Source organism: Cherax quadricarinatus, chromosome 85 (assembly GCF_038502225.1).
Source record: "Cherax quadricarinatus isolate ZL_2023a chromosome 85, ASM3850222v1, whole genome shotgun sequence".
NCBI classification, from domain to species: Eukaryota; Metazoa; Arthropoda; class Malacostraca; order Decapoda; family Parastacidae; genus Cherax; species Cherax quadricarinatus.
Window position 1 is genome coordinate 18,492,068 of NC_091376.1, and position 23,029 is coordinate 18,515,096.

At 41.7% G+C, this 23,029-nt stretch overlaps 1 protein-coding gene across 1 annotated transcript in view; it reads right to left on the reverse strand.

Moving 5' to 3' along the window:
• Positions 1–1,634: 1,634 nt before the first annotated feature.
• Positions 1,635–23,029, reverse strand: part of LOC128703112 (UDP-glycosyltransferase UGT5) — a 51,627-nt gene continuing 30,232 nt past the window's right edge. The window contains exons 7-8 of the mRNA XM_070103490.1: positions 7,802–8,021; positions 1,635–3,140 (exon numbers count right to left, since the gene is read on the reverse strand). Of these exons, the coding sequence (XP_069959591.1) occupies positions 2,855–3,140; positions 7,802–8,021 (506 nt within the window). The 3' untranslated portion in view covers positions 1,635–2,854. The remainder of the gene's footprint in view (positions 3,141–7,801; positions 8,022–23,029) is intronic.

Consider the following 23,029-nt stretch of genomic DNA (forward strand, 5'->3'; position numbering starts at 1 on the left):
ATATAGGACAAGTGAAAATTTGAGTATGCAATAATTTCGCCAAAATCATTCTGAACCAAACGAAAAAAATATATTTCACTGTGTTTGTTTAGTATTAAATTATTGTAAACAAATCTAAAATATATTTAGTTGGGTTAGGCTAAAATAAATTGTTCATGTTATAATAAGGTTAGGTAAGTTTTCTAAGATTCTTTTGGTGCAAAATTATAATTTTTTACATCAACATTAATGAAAAATATATCTCTTTAAACGTATAAGAGAAAATTTTAGAAAGGACTTAATTTTAAATGAGTTCTTGCTAATTGACCAGTTTTACATATTCGGCACGACATATATATATATATATATATATATATATATATATATATATATATATATATATATATATATATATATATATAATCATGTATCTCTTCCTCCTGCGTTCTAGGGAGTACAGGTTGAGGAATTTCAAGTGTTCCCAGTAACTGAGGTGTTTTATTGCAGTTATGTTGCCGTGAAGGTACTTTGTATATTTTCTACGTCAGCAGTTTTACCTGCCTTGAAAGGTGCTGTTAGTGAGCAGCAATATTCCAGCTAAGATAGAACAAGCTACCTTAGCAGTGTCATCGTGAGCTTGGCATCCCTAGATTTAAAGGTTCTCATTATCCATCCTGTCATTTTTCTAGTTGCGATTGATACAATATTGTAATGTTTGAAGGTGAAGTTCTCGAACATTATCACTCCCAAGTCTTTTACGTTAGTTTTTTGCTCTATTGTTTGGTTGTAACTTCTACTCTACTCTTATGTACTGTAGTTTTATTTTCTCACGTTTTCCATATCGGAGTAATCAAAATTTCTCCTCACTGAACTTCATGATGTTTTCTGCGGGCCATTTAAAGATTTGGTTGATGTCCGCCTGGAGTCTTGCAATGTCTTTAATGAAAGACACTGACATGCAAATTAGGGTGTCATCTGCCTGTCAAATATAAGGAAGAGAAACAGGATGGGAGCGAGTACTGTGCCTTGTGGAACAGAGCCTTTCACCATAGCCACCTGAGACTTTAATGGCGTTTAATGGTGTTCTGTTTGTTAGGAAATTATATATTCATCTACCGATTTTTCCTGTTATTCCTTTATCACGCATTTTATGCGCTATTACACCATGGTCACACTTGTAAAAGGCATTTGTAAAGTCTTTGTATACTACATCTGCGTTTTTGTCCTTTAGAGCATCCAGGACCTTGTCATAATGGTCCAGTAGTTGGGACAGGCAGGAACGACCTGCTCTAAACCCATGTTGACCTGGATATATAGATGAGTGGCAATCTTGCATCTAGAACCCTTTCAAAGATTTTTATGATGTGGGATGTTAGCACTATCGGTCTGTTGTTCTCTGTTATTGCTTTATTGCCCACTTTGTGGAGAGGGGCATAACAAAAGTTTAATTAATTTTCTCATAAGTAAGTTATTATCCTATTAGTAAGGTTTTCTTCGTTATTCGTGAATGCACTGTCATGATTTTTACAAATGCTCAAAGCCAATTTCTAATAGGCTTTACCTTTAATATTTTATTTATTTTAAAATGCGAGAGAATGATAATGAAAATATGCAAAATTAAGAATTTTGAGAGGATACAATATAATGATACAACGTTCAGTTCTTTATCTATGTTTCTTATTTAACCTGCAATTCTTCATGTAAACTAAAATAGAACATTCTTTGGCAGGAATTTTACCATTGAGTGCCATATCAAAAATTTTTATTTTATTTTTTTCCTTTTCTTTTTTTCATGGTAAACTTCTTGAAAATTCATGTATATACTAGTTACCATATTCTTAACTTATAATAAAAAATCAATGAAATCGGACTATTAACAAAATTTTTCATTCTGAACACTGCTCCCTTCTGTTAAGGTTCCCAGGTTAGCCACAGATACTGTTAGACTCTCATCCTTAACTTAATTAAACACTATAACAAACTTAGTATTCAAATACTGGGCAGTACTAACTCAAGAAAACATCCACTCAGAGGTAACACAGATGATAGATGCAGGTAACACCCGAACTATTGCCACTCTGCAATTTTCACTGATAACAAGAAAGTGTTCATAAAGTAATCAGAAAATGAAAGTTTTTTGAGGAAAATGTAAACTCTTACATGACAATTAATTCGTAATATAAGAAAAGGTTTAATTGTCGTGAAAATATAATTTGAAGTGAAAATAAATGTATGTTTAGGAAATAAATGATAAGCAATTAAATCAGCAAGATACATCCACTGAAAAGTATATATTTCTCATGATATTTGCTCTGATAATTTAATTTAACCAATTTCTTAAAGATAAATGATTTATTGGCAAGCAATGAAAAAGTAATATGCACCTTTATTATCTGTGGTCGTCAGGATTTAAATCTAATTAACTATTCATTATCTAAAAAAAGATAAGGTAAACATGTATGGAATTTTTTTTTTTTTTTTTACACAGGGTTTGACAAGGTTAAGGATCCATGGCTTTATTGACAAGCTATTTACAGGTTAAGGATTCCTAACTTTATTGACAAGCTAAGAGCTGTTACCTACATTAACTCATTTGAAAGCATTTTTATTGTTATGAGACACACAAGTAGGGAACAGGATGTAGTTGGAGCCATCTGTGGGCCAGCATTTTCATTTGATCAACTGACTTTATCTCGTTGACATCATTATGCTGTACGAATGTGTTCCATACTCGAGTCATCCTGGATATTAGTTCATACTTATCGGCACTCTGGCATAACCAGTGACAGATTAGTAAAAGGTAAAAGTATAAGTGAAAAGCTGAAAACAGAATAACTTACACCACAATCTACTCTTGCCTACAAGAAAGGCAATGCTAATCATTTTTCTCCTTCATTTTGCCACTACTACCTAAGATTTTAGCAGTGATGACTCGGAAGATGCGACGTAGAGTAAATAAAAGGACAATCACAGCCAGGTGGAGGAGGAAGATCACATCCAGCATGAGGAACTCCACCCAGGAGAGCTGTGCCGCTGGTGACCTCAGCTGAGGAGCACCTTTGTGACGGATGACGTACTCCGTCCAGAACACTGCCAGCTCCGTGGGTGATACAGGCTGATCCCGCAGCGGCACTGACATCCTCAGCACGTTTTCCTTATACCTGTGCACAAGTACAGTGAGAAAATCTGAAAGATTACCTACACAAGTTATAGAGAAAACAAGAGGTGGCAAAAATATTAAATAATTAGTTATGGAAAAAAACCATACCCCGGTCGGGCTTGAACCCGCGGTCAGAGAGTATGGTATGGTTTGTTTGCAATCGTGTCATTACGATTTCACGAGTCTTATGGAAAAAAGATGGGGTTCAAGTCATCAAATTCAGTACAGATGAGGATTAGAACCTAAGTGGAATATAAGATGATATAGCAATGTGAATATTCCCCGGGCTGAGCTGACTGTACAAGACTATAGGGAGTTTTGAACCAAGTAGTAAAATATCTCTTGTTAGTGACAAAAATGCTGAAGTGAGGAAACTGTTGAAGATGCCATAAAACGTATGTTTAAAATGCCAGAGGAAATGATAATGGGAGGCCTCTAATTAAGCTACTCTAAAACTTCTAGAAACAGGCAATACTTTTCTCTAGAGAAAGTACACTAATAAGTGCTGGACATCCTGATATGAGTGTCCAGATCATTACTTAGGCGTAGTTACAGTAAAAGTAAGGGGAAGATGAAGAGAGAAGTAATAATGAATGAACTGAAGGTGACAGTGGGTGACACTAGCAAATATTTCAAGGAAATGTGGTCCTAGAAAGACACCAGGTAATAAGGAGGTCAGAGTTAAATGCTGTAAATTTAGGAAAGCTTAGGGTAACACTTTTGAATTTATTTATGAAAACTAATTAGCCGGATTCTAATTCCAGACAAAGGAAGTGCAGTACCTGCACTAAACAGTGGCTGCACTAAGCAGTGGCTGCACTAAACAGTGGCTGCACTAAGCAGTGGCTGCACTAAACAGTGGCTGCACTAAACAGTGATTGCACTAAGCAGTGGCTGCACTAAACAGTGGCTGCACTCAGCAGTGGCTGGAATAAACAGTGATTACACTAAGCAGTGACTGCACTAAACAGTGGCTGCACTAGGCAGTGGCTGCACTAAACAGTGGCTGCACTAAGCAGTGGCTGCACTAAAGAGTGGCTGCATTTAGCAGTGGCTGCACTAAACAGTGGCTGCACTAAGCAGTGGCTGCACTAAACAGTAGCTGCACTAAGCAGTGGCTGCACTAAACAGTGGCTGCACTAAGCAGTGGCTGCACTAAACAGTGATTGCACTAAGCAGTGGCTACACTAAACAGTGGCTGCGCTAAGCAGTGTTGCACTAAACAGTGGATGCACTAAGCAGTGGCTGCACTAAGCAGTGGCTGCACTAAGCAGTGGCTGCACTAAACAGTGGCTGCACTAAGCAGTGGCTGCACTAAACAGTGGCTGCACTAAGCAGTGGCTGCACTAAACAGTGGCTGCACTAAGCAGTGGCTGCACTAAACAGTGGCTGCACTAAGCAGTGGCTGCACTAAACAGTGGCTGCACTAAGCAGTGGCTGCACTAAACAGTGATTGCACTAAGCAGTGGCTGCACTAAACAGTGGCTGCACTAAGCAGTGGCTGCACTAAACAGTGGCTGCACTAAGCAGTGGCTGCACTAAGCAGTGGCTGCACTAAGCAGTGGCTGCACTAAGCAGTGGCTGCACTAAGCAGTGGCTGCACTAAGCAGTGGCTGCACTACTAAGCAGTGGCTGCAGTGGCTGCAAACAGTGGCTGCACTAAGCAGTGGCTGCACTAAACAGTGGCTGCACTAAACAGTGGCTGCACTAAACAGTGGCTGCACTAAACAGTGATTGCACTAAGCAGTGGCTGCACTAAGCAGTGGCTGCACTAAACAGTGGCTGCACTAAACAGTGGCTGCACTAAACAGTGGCTGCACTAAGCAGTGGCTGCACTAAACAGTGGCTGCACTAAGCAGTGGCTGCACTAAACAGTGGCTGCACTAAACAGTGGCTGCACTAAGCAGTGGCTGCACTAAGCAGTGGCTGCACTAAGCAGTGGCTGCACTAAACAGTGGCTGCACTAAACAGTGGCTGCACTAAACAGTTGCTGCACTAAGTAGTGGCTGCACTAAACAGTGGCTGCACTAAGCAGTGGCTGCACTAAACAGTGGCTGCGCTAAGCAGTGGCTGCACTAAACAGTGGCTGCACTAAGCACTGGCTGCACTAAACAGTGGCTGCACTAAGCAGTGGCTGCACTAAGCAGTGGCTGCACTAAGCAGTGGCTGCACTAAGCAGTGGCTGCACTAAGCAGTGGCTGCACTAAACAGTGGCTGCACTAAACAGTGGCTGCACTAAACAGTGGCTGCACTAAGCAGTGGCTGCACTAAACAGTGGCTGCACTAAACAGTGGCTGCACTAAGCAGTGGCTGCACTAAACAGTGGCTGCACTAAGCAGTGGCTGCACTAAACAGTGGCTGCACTAAGCAGTGGCTGCACTAAACAGTGGCTGCACTAAGCAGTGGCTGCACTAAACAGTGGCTGCACTAAGCAGTGGCTGCACTAAACAGTGGCTGCACTAAGCAGTGGCTGCACTAAACAGTGGCTGCACTAAACAGTGGCTGCACTAAACAGTGGCTGCACTAAGCAGTGGCTGCACTAAACAGTGGCTGCACTAAGCAGTGGCTGCACTAAACAGTGGCTGCACTAAACAGTGGCTGCACTAAACAGTAGCTGCTGCACTGCACTGCACTAAGCATTGGCTGCACTAAACAGTGGCTGCACTAAGCAGTGGCTGCACTAAACAGTGGCTGCACTAAGCAGTGGCTGCACTAAACAGTGGCTGCACTAAGCAGTGGCTGCACTAAGCAGTGGCTGCACTAAACTAAGCAGTGGCTGCACTAAGCATTGGCTGCACTAAACAGTGGCTGCACTAAGCAGTGGCTGCACTAAACAGTGATTGCACTAAGCAGTGGCTGCACTAAACAGTGGTTGCACTAAGCAGTGGCTGCACTAAACAGTGATTGCGCTAAGCAGTGGCTGCACTAAGCAGTGGCTGCACTAAGCAGTGGCTGCACTAAGCAGTAGCTGCACTAAGCAGTGGCTGCACTAAGCAGTGGCTGCACTAAGCAGTGGCTGCACTAAGCAGTGGCTGCACTAAGCAGTGGCTGCACTAAGCAGTGGCTGCACTAAGCAGTGGCTGCACTAAACAGTGGCTGCACTAAACAGTGGCTGCACTAAGCAGTGGCTGCACTAAGCAGTGGCTGCACTAAGCAGTGGCTGCACTAAACAGTGGCTGCACTAAACAGTGGCTGCACTAAGCAGTGGCTGCACTAAGCAGTGGCTGCACTAAGCAGAGGCTGCACTAAGCAGTGGCTGCACTAAACAGTCGATGCACTAAGCAGTGGCTGCACTAAGCAGTGGCTGCACTAAGCAGTGGCTGCACTAAGCAGTGGCTGCACTAAGCAGTGGCTGCACTAAGCAGTGGCTGCACTAAGCAGTGGCTGCACTAAGCAGTGGCTGCACTAAGCAGTGGCTGCACTAAACAGTGGCTGCACTAAACAGTGGCTGCACTAAACAGTGGCTGCACTAAGCAGTGGCTGCACTAAACAGTGGTGTGCACTAAGCAGTGGCTGCACTAAGCAGTGGCTGCACTAAGCAGTGGCTGCACTAAGCAGTAACTGCACTAAGCAGTGGCTGCACTAAACAGTGGCTGCACTAAGTGGCTGCACAGTGGCTGCACTAAACAGTGGCTGCACTAAACAGTGGCTGCACTAAGCAGTGGCTGCACTAAGCAGTGGCTGCACTAAACAGTGGCTGCACTAAGCAGTGACTGCAATAAACAGTGGCTGCACTAAGCAGTGGCTGCACTAAGCAGTGGCTGCACTAAACAGTGGCTGCACTAAGCAGTGGCTGCACTGCACTAAGCAGTAGCTGCACTAAACAGTGGCTGCACTAAACAGTGGCTGCACTAAACAGTGGCTGCACTAAACAGTGGCTGCACTAAGCAGTGGCTGCACTAAGCAGTGGCTGCACTAAACAGTGGCTGCACTAAACAGTGGCTGCACTAAGCAGTGGCTGCACTAAACAGTGGCTGCACTAAACAGTGGCTGCACTAAACAGTGGCTGCACTAAGCAGTGGCTGCACTAATCAGTGGCTGCACTAAACAGTGGCTGCACTAAACAGTGGCTGCACTAAACAGTGGCTGCACTAAGCAGTGGCTGCACTAAACAGTGGCTGCACTAAACAGTGGCTGCACTAAACAGTGGCTGCACTAAACAGTGGCTGCACTAAGCAGTGGCTGCACTAAACAGTGGCTGCACTAAACAGTGGCTGCACTAAACAGTGGCTGCACTAAACAGTGGCTGCACTAAGCAGTGGCTGCACTAAACAGTGGCTGCACTAAACAGTGGCTGCACTAAACAGTGGCTGCACTAAACAGTGGCTGCACTAAGCAGTGGCTGCACTAAGCAGTGGCTGCACTAAGCAGTGGCTGCACTAAGCAGTGGCTGCACTAAGCATACTTGTGGATGTTACAATCTGCTCTCTTCATAAGACAGCTATTGAATAAATGACGGTGATTGTGCTTTTATTTTTTAATCATCTAGATCAAGAAAGTGCATTTTTTTTAAATAAAAAAAATACAATTTTGAAATATACAAACTTTCGTGGATAAGAAGAATGAATAAAGAACTTAGTTACGTAACCAGAGAAAAATTCTCACTATAGAGGGTGTGTTATTAATTTTTCTCGCTTTATTAGCCTTAAAAAAATTATGTACTTAGGTTCGTTAAGAATTTTGGTGAGAGCGTCAACGATCATGTCCGTAGTAAGTTCTTCCCATATCAAAAAGTCTCCTAGTCCAGAGTTCTTAATAAACATGCTGTTCTTGGGCTGGTCACTGTGGATAGGTAGAGCGAGGAGTGGCGTGGCGTGGTAGATGGCTTCTTGCATACTGAGGAGACCACCGTGTGTGAAGAACACCTTCACGTTGTTGTGAGCTGTGGAACAATGGTAGTGAAAGCACCAAGAGGCATGGTACATTGTAAATTAAAAATGAGCAGTTTTTCGTTCATCAACGATGATTATCAACTTTTAAGTAACAAGGAAAATGGAAGGAAACCAGGATGAGGCTATAGCAGACGGCGCTTAGGTGACAGCTAAAGCTAGGTTCTAAATATTCGATAATACACTTGGAGAGACAAGCAAAGTCGTACGGTTTAACTTACCATAGTCTTGCTATGGCTAACACTTGGTCGGTAGTTCAATCTCCCAAAATGGGGATATCCCGATACGGCTAGCTCTGTTTCCTCGAATCAAATTTGTTTTCTCGAGTTTTTCATAAAATGGCTAGATTTTTGGTCCTGCCCAGGTGCTATCCCACTGTGCTAGCTCCATTTCCTTAAATCAAAAATTTTTCCTACATAACCTAAACTCATACACGCGATTTTCGTTAAATGAAATTCGATTACTCCCGTCTTAAATTTCCTAGACCGAAAACATTGCTGGGGTATCTTTAAATTTTATACAAAAATAACCTGCACTTAGAAGAGAAGAGCTTATGACGACGTTTCGGTCCGACTTGGACCATTTACAAAGTCACACTGACATAAAGGAGAGAAGGACGGAGTATATATTTGCCAGCAGACATTGACGAGATCCAGAGAGGTAATAGTGGTTAGGTCACGGGTGTTCTGAAGTTTGAAGCATCTTACAATGTAATGGGAAAGGAAGGCATCTAAAGCGACATAGTCAAGACTAAGAAAGTTAGAAGTAGAGTAGACAGTTTCAGCAGAAAAACAGTCAGTAGGATGACTGTGACCTCTGACGTGACAGAAAAGAGCATTGTGGTTGTCGGCAAGCCTAACACTACTTTTGTGCTCCCTAAGCCTGTCAAAAAGACATCGGCCAGTTTCTCCAAAGTACTGAAGAGGACAAGAGGAACAAGAAATGGAGTAGACACCAGGAACATTTATAGAGGGAGGAGAGGTATGAACTAGATTAGTGCGAAAAGTCTGGCGAAAAGTAAGTTTGATTTCTAAGGAACGGAGAGAGTTGTTGAGATTAGAAAGACCGGAAATGTAGAGAAGGCAGAGGACAAGAGAGTTCACAGGAGTAGAGAGTTTGGGAGAGAGGAAAGTCCTTTTAGCACATGAGAAGGCAGAGTCTATGAAATGGGAAGGGTAGCCAAGACAGGAAAATGAATTATGATAAGTGAAAATTTCTGATTCAAAGAACTGAGTATCACAAATACGGAGAGCACGGAGAAAGAGGGAGATAAGAGCACTTTTCTTGACAAGGGAAGCATGATAAGAAAAGTAGTGAATGTACATGACACTGTGCATAGGCTTGCGGTACACCTGTATCTGAGCGGTGGACATGAACATCAAGGAAAGGAAGCAAGAAATTAGATTCCCATTCAGCTTTAAACTTAAAGGAAGGGACAAGATTATTAAGAGCATCAAGAAATGGTTGGAAGAGACTGGAGTCATGAGGCCACAGAGCAAAGCTATTATCTACATAGCGTAGCCAAAGTGAAGGGCTCACATCAATAGTAGGAAGAACATGGAAAGATTAGCAAGAACAGGAGACAGAGGAGAGCCCACAGCGACACCGAAAGTTTGAGAATATTTACTTTGGAAGGAAAAGGAATTTGAGTCCACACAAAGGCGGATAAAATCAAGAATGACATCTGAGAAATTTAAGGACATCAAGAGGGACATTAGTGGAGAGGGACTCAACGTCAAGACTAAGCATCTTACAGGTTGGGAGAGAGCGAACCCGTTCAATGAAGTCTTGAGAGTGACGGAGGTGGGCAGGAGAAAAAGTACCAAGAAAGGGAGTGAGGGTTTTGGCCAGCCAAGAAGCAAGAGAATAAGAGACAGAACCTCTAGAGGATATGATAGGACGAAGAGGAATATCAGGTTTATGAGTTTTGGGAAGGCCATAGAAATAGGGCAGAAATTGACAGATGATCTTGTTCAACGTTTTCGTGTCATCTGTCCCTCTCCGCCTTATCTATGACCTTCCCAAAACTCATAAACCTGATATTCCTTTACGTCCCGTCATATCTTCTAGAGGTTCTGTCTCTTATTCTCTTACTTTTAGCTGGCCTTTTTCTCCTGCTCACCTTCCTCACTCTCAAGACTTCATCGAAAGGGTTCGCTCTCTCGACGTGTAGGATGCTTAGTCTTGACGTTAAGTCCCTCTTCACTAAAATCCCTCTTCATGATGTCCTTAATTTTCTCAGAGAGTGATGGCCAATGAAGGGTTACCTCATCTCTCTATACTTATGTGCGGGATAATTGTGTATTATTACAGTTACGGTAATGTGCCTTTTTTGTTATATAAATTTTATATTTCGTGGAGCATAGAAATTTATTTATATATGTATTTATTTTAAGAGTTATATTTGCGTATTTTACGTATTTCGAAGAACGATATTCTAATAATATTTGGCTAGAGTTGTATGACACAGTCTTGACCTTAGTAAAAGGACACAAGTGCAACTAATGTGACATTTATTGTGGCAACGTTTCGCTCTCCAGGAGCTTTATCAAGCCATTACAAACAATACATGGACACAGAGGGTATATAAAGGCTCAGAGTGAGGTGAATACTAGTGAGGTACCATTTCGATGTTCACTAGTGGTAGTAGTAGTAGTAGTAGTAGTGGTAGTGACAAAAGTAATACAATATGGTAGAGCAATTAATTCGTACATGAGTAAAAGGATATAAAAGCTATTACTTGGGTAACATAAAAATAGGTTGGACAAATATAAACTGGAATGAGGCAGCTTGTTTCAGTGTTCACTCTCTGTGCTTTGTGTAGTATAACAGGAGAGACTATGTGATGGCAGGGTTTACTGTTTTCAGGAGGATTCTTGCTAAGACTTCGGAGATGGTGAAGCTGCCGTTGTTTTGTTTAATTGTATTCGAAACAGCGATCAGTGCTGATTCGAGGCACTTGCGTCTGCGGAAATTAGTTTCTTTGATCACTAATTGGGCGTCTCTGAATTTCATGAGATGATTGGTGGAATTTCGGTGTTGTACACAGGCGTTGTTCAGGTTATCGTTCCTACATGCGTAAATGTGTTCATTGAGGCGGGTGTCGAGGTTTCTGGCTGTTTCACCTACGTAAATCTTGTCACAGCCTCCACAGGGTATAGTGTAAACTCCTGCATTGACTGGTTCGTGGTGCTTGGATTTTGTCCTGGTTATATCCTTTATTGAAGTGCTAGAAGCGATGGCGACTCTGGTGTTAGCTTGTGAAAGTGCTTTTGAGACGTTCAGTGCAACCTGACTGTTGGGAAGAATTATAACTTTGCTGGGAGTGGTGTTGATGCGTGGAGAATTTATGATCTGAAGAGCTCTTTTCTTGCAGTCTTTGATGAAAAAAGAAGGAAAATGTAACTCTGTGAATGTTTGGTGAATGTATGTACACTCCTCGTCAAGAAACTCAGGACTACAAATTCGGTATGCTCTTAGGAAAAACCCGATGATGATGCCTCTTTTGGTCTTGGTATCTTGACTGGAATAGAAGTGTGTGAGATCATTTTTATTGGTGGGTTTCCGATAAACTTGAAATCTTAGGTTGTTGTCTACTTTGTGAATGAGGACGTCGAGGAAAGGTAGCTTGTCATTGGACTCTTCTTCTAGTGTAAACTGGATCGCCGGTTCAACTGCGTTGAGCCTTGCCTGAAGATCCCGTACATCAAAACGTTTTGGAGTTATTACGAGGACATCGTCCACGTAACGTAACCAAGTGACGCTTGAAGGGATGATGTTGGCGAAGTGTTCGGACTCTAGGTGTTCCATGTATAAGTTGGCTAGGACGGCACTTATGGGGGACCCCATTCCCATGCCGTAGGTTTGTTTGTAGAGCTTGTTATTGAAAGAAAAACAGTTGAAATTAACACAGAGTTCAATTAAGTCAACAAAATCTCCGGGAGGTAGAGGAAGATTAAGGTCCTGATTGACTTTACGTCGTAGAACCTCGATGGCTTTTTTGGTAGGTACTTTTGTGAAGAGGGAAGTCACATCCAAACTGCTTAGTTTCTTGTTACGGATGGAGAGGTTACGGATGCGGTTGAGAAGGTCACCTGAGTGTTTAAGATGAGCGGGGCTGATGGTCCCCAGAAGGCAGGAAAGATGTTTGGCAAGAACTCCGGCTAGTTTGTGTGGAGCACTGCCTATTCCTGACGTGATTGGTCTGAGAGGAATATTGTGTTTATGGGTCTTGGGTAAACCATACATGTGTGCTGGTTTAGGGTTGCTTGGTAACAAGTACAGAAGTTTCTTCCCTTCTCTAGTGCGTTTGAGTATTTGTCTGGTTTTGTATAGAAAATCTTTGGTGAGCGTCTCCCACTGTTGAGTGCTGATGGGTTCGTATGTAGATTGATCATTCAAAAGGTCCATCATTTTAGTGTTGTAGTCACTGGTGTTGAGGATGACGACTCCACCTCCTTTGTCGGCGGTGGTGACGATAATGTTGGGGTCGTTGGCGAGGTTCTTAAGGGCAGTGATGTATCGTCTAGGAAGATTAGAAGTAGAAGGTTCACATAAAGCTGCAGTGAGAAGGCCCTGTATATAACCCTTCTGGAAGTTGCTGTCACTGTGTCTATGGTTCCTGGTAACTAGATTTAGTTGATAGTTAGGTTTGCGTATGTTGGTGGTAAATTTGAGTCCCAGACTCAGTGCTTGTTTTTCGTAGTCGGTTAAGGTGCGTGACGATAAGTTGTTTATCAGGGATTCACGTCCCATTTCCTTCCATCGACTGTTAGAGCAGAGGTACTGAAGTTTGCGATTGAGTTTGATCTTCTGTTGGAGGTTAGCTGTGGTGACTGTGCTGAGAATATGCTCAGCAGTGTGTTGGTCAATCTGAAGATTGGCCCTCATATTCCTTGCAGTTTCAAAGGTTTCCTTAGCGATGTTAGAAAGTTCTTCGGCACATTCAGTTAAGTAAGCTTGGGTAGCTGGAGAGAAGGGGTGCTTGGAGTTGGAGAGTTGTGCAGGAGTAGACTTAGGGATCACCTTCTCTGCCAGGCAATCTTGTAGGAAGTTGTGTCTGTTGCGATAGCTGTGAGCACGAAGAAGGGTGTCCAAATAACGTCTGCATGAAATGTCCATTATGTTGCGGTGTCCGACAGATTGTAATAAAGTTGGTAGAATTACCGACAATATGTAAAGTAAAAGGACACAAGTGCAACTAATGTGACATTTATTGTGCAACGTTTCGTGCTCACAGCTATCGCAAACCCAAGCTTACTTAACTGAATGTGCCGAAGAACTTTCTAACATCGCTAAGGAAACCTTTGAAACTGCAAGGAATATGAGGGCCAATCTTCAGATTGACCAACACACTGCTGAGCATATTCTCAGCACAGTCACCACAGCTAACCTCCAACAGAAGATCAAACTCAATCGCAAACTTCAGTACCTCTGCTCTAACAGTCGATGGAAGGAAATGGGACGTGAATCCCTGATAAACAACTTATCGTCACGCACCTTAACCGACTACGAAAAACAAGCACTGAGTCTGGGACTCAAATTTACCACCAACATACGCAAACCTAACTATCAACTAAATCTAGTTACCAGGAACCATAGACACAGTGACAGCAACTTCCAGAAGGGTTATATACAGGGCCTTCTCACTGCAGCTTTATGTGAACCTTCTACTTCTAATCTTCCTAGACGATACATCACTGCCCTTAAGAACCTCGCCAACGACCCCAACATTATCGTCACCACCGCCGACAAAGGAGGTGGAGTCGTCATCCTCAACACCAGTGACTACAACACTAAAATGATGGACCTTTTGAATGATCAATCTACATACGAACCCATCAGCACTCAACAGTGGGAGACGCTCACCAAAGATTTTCTATACAAAACCAGACAAATACTCAAACGCACTAGAGAAGGGAAGAAACTTCTGTACTTGTTACCAAGCAACCCTAAACCAGCACACATGTATGGTTTACCCAAGACCCATAAACACAATATTCCTCTCAGACCAATCACGTCAGGAATAGGCAGTGCTCCACACAAACTAGCCGGAGTTCTTGCCAAACATCTTTCCTGCCTTCTGGGGACCATCAGCCCCGCTCATCTTAAACACTCAGGTGACCTTCTCAACCGCATCCGTAACCTCTCCATCCGTAACAAGAAACTAAGCAGTTTGGATGTGACTTCCCTCTTCACAAAAGTACCTACCAAAAAAGCCATCGAGGTTCTACGACGTAAAGTCAATCAGGACCTTAATCTTCCTCTACCTCCCGGAGATTTTGTTGACTTAATTGAACTCTGTGTTAATTTCAACTGTTTTTCTTTCAATAACAAGCTCTACAAACAAACCTACGGCATGGGAATGGGGTCCCCCATAAGTGCCGTCCTAGCCAACTTATACATGGAACACCTAGAGTCCGAACACTTCGCCAACATCATCCCTTCAAGCGTCACTTGGTTACGTTACGTGGACGATGTCCTCGTAATAACTCCAAAACGTTTTGATGTACGGGATCTTCAGGCAAGGCTCAACGCAGTTGAACCGGCGATCCAGTTTACACTAGAAGAAGAGTCCAATGACAAGCTACCTTTCCTCGACGTCCTCATTCACAAAGTAGACAACAACCTAAGATTTCAAGTTTATCGGAAACCCACCAATAAAAATGATCTCACACACTTCTATTCCAGTCAAGATACCAAGACCAAAAGAGGCATCATCATCGGGTTTTTCCTAAGAGCATACCGAATTTGTAGTCCTGAGTTTCTTGACGAGGAGTGTACATACATTCACCAAACATTCACAGAGTTACATTTTCCTTCTTTTTTCATCAAAGACTGCAAGAAAAGAGCTCTTCAGATCATAAATTCTCCACGCATCAACACCACTCCCAGCAAAGTTATAATTCTTCCCAACAGTCAGGTTGCACTGAACGTCTCAAAAGCACTTTCACAAGCTAACACCAGAGTCGCCATCGCTTCTAGCACTTCAATAAAGGATATAACCAGGACAAAATCCAAGCACCACGAACCAGTCAATGCAGGAGTTTACACTATACCCTGTGGAGGCTGTGACAAGATTTACGTAGGTGAAACAGCCAGAAACCTCGACACCCGCCTCAATGAACACATTTACGCATGTAGGAACGATAACCTGAACAACGCCTGTGTACAACACCGAAATTCCACCAATCATCTCATGAAATTCAGAGACGCCCAATTAGTGATCAAAGAAACTAATTTCCGCAGACGCAAGTGCCTCGAATCAGCACTGATCGCTGTTTCGAATACAATTAAACAAAACAACGGCAGCTTCACCATCTCCGAAGTCTTAGCAAGAATCCTCCTGAAAACAGTAAACCCTGCCATCACATAGTCTCTCCTGTTATACTACACAAAGCACAGAGAGTGAACACTGAAACAAGCTGCCTCATTCCAGTTTATATTTGTCCAACCTATTTTTATGTTACCCAAGTAATAGCTTTTATATCCTTTTACTCATGTACGAATTAATTGCTCTACCATATTGTATTACTTTTGTCACTACCACTACTACTACTACTACTACTACCACTAGTGAACATCGAAATGGTACCTCACTAGTATTCACCTCACTCTGAGCCTTTATATACCCTCTGTGTCCATGTATTGTTTGTAATGGCTTGATAAAGCTCCTGGAGAGCGAAACGTTGCCACAATAAATGTCACATTAGTTGCACTTGTGTCCTTTTACTTTACATATTGTCGGTAATTCTACCAACTTTATTACAAATATGTTATACTAATAGTCGTAGTGTGAGAAATAAGATAAACTTGTTGAGAATAGTTGCAACTGCGGGTAACACTGAAGATTTTGCTATAACCGAGACGTTAATATGAAAAATAGTGACATGCCTGCTGAATGTCACATTCAGGGTTTTAAACTGTTCCAAGTAGACAAAAGCATTGGGAAGGGGGGTGGGGTGGCACTTTATGTCCGTGATCGTTTAAATTGTTGCATAAAAACGGGTATAAAGTCTGAAACACATACTGAGTCTGTTTGGGTAGAATTTTCAAAAGGGCATGAAAAAAATTATTTTAGGCATGATATACCGTCCCCCAAACCTGGATAGAAACCAAGGAAGACTACTGTGGGAGGAAACTGTAGGGCCACATGGCACAATAACGTAGTAATTCTAGGAGCCTTTAACTTTAGCCATATTGGTTGGAATTCTTTGACTGGGAATTTAAAGTTCAACGACTTTTTAGGGGTAGTTCAGGATTGTTTTTTTGAAGCAGCTTGTGACAGGACCTACAAGGGAAAATAACCTGCTTGACTTGGTTCTGGCAAACAGGGAATCCCTCTTTAATAATTCAGACATTTCAGAGGAACTTGGTGCAAGCGACCATAAATCTGAATGGAAGTATGATAGTAGGGATAACTCAGTAACGGTCCCAGATTTTCATTTAGCAGATTAAAATGGGCTTAGAGAACACTTATCATCTGTTGACTGGGGTAACGAAGAGAGCTATTAATTTGAGAGTTTTCTGAACGCTGTACATGCTGCCCAAAAAACGTTTATTCCATATAAAGAAATTAGATCGAATAGAAATGACCCAAAATGGATGAATATTAAGCTCAAACATCTTTTAGGGCAGAAGAAAGGAATTTATAGGTGCATCAAAGGAGGTGGGGGTCTTTGTGAGGGAAAAGTTCAATAGATAGGAGTAGCGATATAGTAACAACAGTTTCATTGCCGGCTACTTGTTAAGGTAGGGTAAGTCCAGCTCCCGCTATCCCCCCCTTTTTCCCCCTCCCCGAAAGTGATAGTTTGCTTGCCGGCTACTTGTTAAGGTAAGGCAAGTCTAGCTCCGGCTATTCCCGCTTTTTTCCACCCCCCACCCCAAAAGTGATAGTTTGATTGCCAGCTGCTTGTTAAGGTAGGGTCAGTCTAGCTCCTGCTATCCCTTCCCCTCCTTCTTCCCCCACCCCCCAAAAGGTGATGTGTGGGGCTCTGGTCCAAACAGTAATCACTAGACTCACAGCTCCCAGCACTACTGTAAGTACATGCCTGCCTTGTGTTCTAGTGGATTTATTGGTTGAAAACTTCACTTTTGACCAATAATAAACTTAGTCCTTTCAGTCTTGCTCTAAGTTGACTGTTGTAATAATCACCACATCTTTTAGGTATTGTACTTATCATGGAGAGTGATTTCTTAAGCAGTGGGTAACCTGTCTATCTTTCCAGCTTGGATGACAGAGAGGGTCACCTGCCAATCAACGAGCAGAATTGAAGGAGATGGACTAACGTTCTGAGATGTCCCAAATTTTGATCCACTTACCTGTTTGTGTATACAAGTAGCAGGATATAACCCCTCATCATTGCAGTGGAGGAAACCTGCTTTCCTGTCATCTGGAAGGATTATTGAAAGCTAGAAAATCTGTGAAGAACGAGCCGGTGGGTTGTCACCAACACCTGCGACCCCCCCCAATCATCAGCAACGGCTACGATTTCAACAACAGTGTCACCAACACCAGACACCCAAGTTTTATATACATTTATATTAGCATTGAATTCAGTTATCATTTATATTTTTCATTTTTCATTTTCTTTAATGTAGGATTAATACTTCATATTTAAGTGTTTTATATTTTATATTTTCTAAATAATAAAGTGTTTATGTTTGTCAGGTTTTATTCTTTTTCTATACATTAATTTTCCTGAGGAGGAGCCAGCCTTGGTAATACTGTCTGAAGTTGTTACAGGGCTGAGTAAGCCTTCACAAGTGGCGACCTTGCCAGGATCAACTCGACTGAATCAAGATTCAACTCCATCTCGAATCTACCATTGGAACTTCAACGCCGCATACCACAGACGGTTACCACCAGCCATGAGTAATCATTCTCTATGGTAGGACTACAGTACAGGTATTTAAAAGATTTGGTGATTGTTATAGTCTCCATTTATTGTAAGTCAAGTCAGGCAGGATATAATATTTAATTCTGCCACCTCTTTGTTCGAGCTTGAAACTCTTTGGAGGATTAGACTCTAGGGACCCGAGATTTTCCAGTGACAATTTCTTTCACTGAGCTCTTTATTTTATCAAGGGAACTGTCGTAGGACACTCTTGATTTGTTGGTGAGAAGATTGGATGGTCAAGTGACCCCATTCTACTTACTGTTTGCTCGGAGCCAGCATAGAACCCTTCGTTTTCATTAATACATATTGTTTAATTGAAGCAGGGATCGAGCCGTCTGGTTTATTTACAGTTTGAGTGGAGCAGGAATTGAACCCTCCGTTTTCTTTAATACCCGTTTCATTTCCCCTGATAGTTTAAGTTATTCTTGCAAGTATGGATGAATACCAGTTTTGGATGAATGCTGGAAGTAAGTTAGGAATAACAAGGAAAAATTTAGAATCTTTCATTAGTGCTAAGATCCAGGAAAGACTTGTAAGAGAGAGAATTGAGAGAGAAGAAAGACAGAAAGGGAAAGAGATGAAGAAAAGGAGAGAGAGAGAATCGAAAAGAGAAGAGAAAAAGGAGACAGAGAACCTTGAAAGACAAGAGAAAAAGGAGAGAGAGGGAATTGAGAGAGAAATCCAAGAAAGAGAGTTAAAAAGAGAAAGAGAAGACAAAAAGGAGCGTGATAGAAAGAGCTAAAGAACTTGAGGAACAAGCTAAGATACGTGAGGAACAGGTTAAATTAAGAGAACTTGAGGAAAGAGCAAAGGATAGAGAAGTTGAGGAAAAAGCTAGAGAACTTGAGTTAATAGAGAGAGAAAAGGATCGCGAGCTCGAAAAATCTCGCCTTGAATTAGAGAATAAAAAGTTAACTTTGACAAACAACAATTAGAGGAAGGAATACTTGAACATCATGCAGCTAGTGCACATATTCCAACACCTAATTTACCTCCCTTCACAGAGGGGGAAGACATTACTTCATACATTATCAGGTTTGAAAATACCGCTACCCTCTGTGAATAGCCTGCTGACACCTGGGCTACTAGGTTAGGAATGTTATTTTCTGGTACCGCTTTGAATATCTATGCAACTTTGTCGCAGGATATTATATGTAATTATAACCTACTGAAGAAGGCAATCCTTAAAGCATATCAAAAAACCACTAATTCTTACAGGAAAGATTTTAGGTATGTCACCTTACAGCCTGGCCAGAACTTTCAGCAGTTACAGGTAACACTCTTTCGTTTGTTCGACTTTTGGATAGAGAGTTCAGGAATTGATCACAGTTATGAATCTCTTATAGACTTCATGGTTGCTGACCAGTTCCTGACAGCTCTTCCTCACCAGATACGAACATTCATTAGAGAACGTAACCTGATTAAAGCTGAAGAAGTTGCTGAGGCTGCTGACCTGTATGCTGAGGCTCACAATTCCTATAAAGACCTAAAGGGATCGAACCCTAAGGGCAAGGGTTCATCAGACCTTAAGAAATCAAAGTCTCTAGTGGAAAGTAAAATGACTTCTTTTATTCCTGTTTGTCATTTGTGTGGTGTTAAGTGACATAAACGTCCAGATTGTCCTTCTAAGAAGGTCCAAAAAGTTGGAAGATGTTTTAAAGACTGTAATGACCAAGCACCCTTCTGTTCAGGAACAGTTAATGGACTTAATGTATCTACCATTTTACGAGACACTGGATGCACATGTATAGTCACTTCTGATAAGCTGTTCCCTAACCTTAAAGAAACTCATTCCTCTGCTATACTTTCAGACTACTTGGGCCGTACGGACACTTTTCCTACCATTCGTTATTACATTAGGTCTAAATGGTTCACAGCTTGGTCTGAAGCCGTACTAGCTCCCATCACTTCTTGCTCCGTGCTAATAGGTAATATAAAAGGTGCCATTCTTCCTTCTGAGATTGACCTTTCATCACCAAAGATGGACATAAGTGTTTCAGATCCTCTTCCTGTAGAGTCAGAGAAGCCCCTCGAAAGTTCAGATGAGACAATGTCTCGTGAGATTCATGTGGGATTAAAAACCATTGATGCTACTCTCGAAAGCGAGGTAGTAGGATCACCGGTTCACTTGTTAGATGAAAGTAAAGATATCACCTCCAATACCATAAATGTCTTGATTAGGGTTCAGACCAAAGCCCAGGCTTCTCCTACTGTCCATCCTTTGATTTTCCCTGACTTTAAGCCTTTAGATGTATCGAATGACTCCTTTGCCAATTTACAACATAATTGCCCTTCTCTTCAGAATTGTCATAATGCAGCTAAACAAAATCAAGTTATCCAAAGGAAAAACTTTTCATATAAATTTGAATATATAAAAGGTATCTTGTACAAGTCAGTATTCAAATTAAATTCAGATGAGATATACTATTCCATCTTAGTTGTTCCAAGTCAATGCAGAGAGACTGTTCTTAAAATGGCTCATGACCTGCCAGTGGCCGGACATTTCTCGCGTCGTAAAACCTTAAATAAAATTAGGGAAACCTATTTTTGGCCAAAATATCCTCAGATGTCACTACCTATTGTAGATCGTGTAAAGTTTGCCAACTGTCATCCTCCCGAGGTACCAGGCGAGTACCTATGGTCAAAATGCCTATCTTTACGGTACCGTTTGAAAGAGTAGTTATTGACATCGTTGGTTCTTTATCTCCCCTTTCATCTGGGGGACATAGATATATATTAACATTAGTTGATTATGCTTCGAGTTTCCCTGAAGCCGTTCCCTTAAAGACCATAACTACTACAGAGGTGGCTGAAGCCCTTTTGTCCATCTTCTCCAGAGTGGGCATCCCTAGAGAAATTTTGTCTGACCGTTGGACACAATTCACATCTGACTTAATGCAACATCTCTACCAACTTCTGGGAGTGAAGCCTCTCTTCACCACACCCTATCATCCCAGCTGTAATGGGAGGATTGAGCGCCAGCATTCGATTCTCAAGTCCATTTTAAGGAAACTTTGCTCCCTTAAACCTAAGGAGTGGCATCGTTACCTACCCTGTGCTTTGTTTGCCATGAGGGAGGTTCCCAGTGACTCTTTGGGGTTTTCACCTTTTGAACTTCTCTATGGTAGATAGGCCAGAGGCCCATTGTCCATCCTTCATGACTTATGGACTAATGAGGAGGTAAGTGCTGAGGTTCAGTCTTCTTACCAGTTTCTCCTTGACCTTAGATCCAAACTTGAGGAGACCTCTGACATAGTTTCGAAAAACCTAAATGGGGTTAAATCCGAGTGGGGATCTGTAACAAGTGGCGTTCCACAGGGATCAGTCTTGGGCCCGTTGTTGTTTATAATATATATCAATGATCTTGATGAGGGAATTACTAGTGATATGAGCAAATTCGCCGATGACACAAAGATAGGTAGGATAATTGATTCAAACGTAGATGTTAGGGAACTTCAGGAGGATTTAAACAAACTCTATTCTTGGTCAGAAAAGTGGCAGATGCAGTTCAATGTAGATAAATGCAAGGTTCTGAAGCTTGGGAGTGCCCATAACCCTAGTACTTATAAATTAAATGATGTAGAACTTAGCCATACAGATTGCGAAAAGGACTTGGGGGTTATGGTGAGCAGCAACCTTAAACCAAGACAGCAATGCCTAAGCGTACGTAATAAGGCAAATAGATTACTGGGATTTATATCAAGAAGTGTAAGCAACAGAAGTCCAGAGGTCATACTGCAGCTTTATACATCATTAGTAAGGCCTCACCTTGATTATGCAGCTCAGTTCTGGTCTCCGTATTACAAAATGGACATAAATTCGTTAGAAAACATTCAGCGTAGGATGACTAAATTAATACATAGCATTAGAAATCTTCCTTATGAAGAAAGATTGAAGACTCTTAAGTTACATTCACTTGTTAGACGAAGAATGAGGGGAGACCTGATCGAAGTGTATAAGTGGAAGATAGGTATTAATAAAGGGGATATTAATAAGGTCTTGAGGATGTCTCTCCAAGAGAGAACGCGCAGTAATGGATTTAAATTAGATAAGTTTAGATTTAGAAAGGACATAGGAAAGTATTGGTTTGGAAATAGGGTAGTTGATGAGTGGAACAGTCTACCTAGTTGGGTTATTGAGGCTGGGACTTTGGGTAGTTTCAAATCTAGGTTGGATAAGTACATGAGTGGGAGTGGTTGGATTTGAGTGGGACTTTCACATCAGAGCTTATTTCTTGGGTGGCATTGAAAATTGGGTTGGGCAAATATTTTGTTAGTGGGATGAATTGTAAAGGACCTGCCTAGTATGGGCCAGCAGGCCTCCTGCAGTGTTCCTCCTTTCTTATGTTCTTATGTTCTAAGCTTGTCAATGGACCAGTACAAAACCTATTTTGATTCCAAAAGTCAGAGGAGAAGTTTTAAAGTAGGGGATGAAGTTCTGGTACTTTTGCCTATCAAGTCAAATAAATTATTAGTAGCATGGAAAGGTCCATATAAAGTATTAAAAATTTGTGGGAAAGTTGACTACCTCATAGAAGTCAAGGGGAAACCTAAGCTTTATCATATCAACATCCTTAAGAAATATTACCGAAGAAATTCGGTTAACTGCCTTAATAACTTTGACTTAGTTTTTCCACACGAACTTGATAAGACAACTGAAGAATGTAAAGTGTGTGTAATTGACACCTCTAACTTAGACTATGATGAAGAACTACATGACTTGGTGACTTTTGACCACTCGGGCGCAACCAACATTAATATTAATGAATCTTTGGATGACCATAAGAGACATGAACTACTTCAATGTGTGAGTAACTTTTCAGACGTCTTTACTGATATTTCAAGTGTTACCTCCACGGTAGTCCATAAGATTGACTTAGTGACGGACAATCCTATCAAACGAAAATTATACCCAGTTCCAGTTCACCTTAGGGATGCATTTGACCGAGAGGTAGACAAATTATTAAAACTAAAGATCATTGAACCTTCAGTATCTGCATATTGCTCACCAGTAGTCATGGTTAAGAAGGATAATTCATATAGACTTGCTGTTGACTTCAGAGGCCTTAATGCTATAACTCGGTGGGATGCTAACCCTATGCC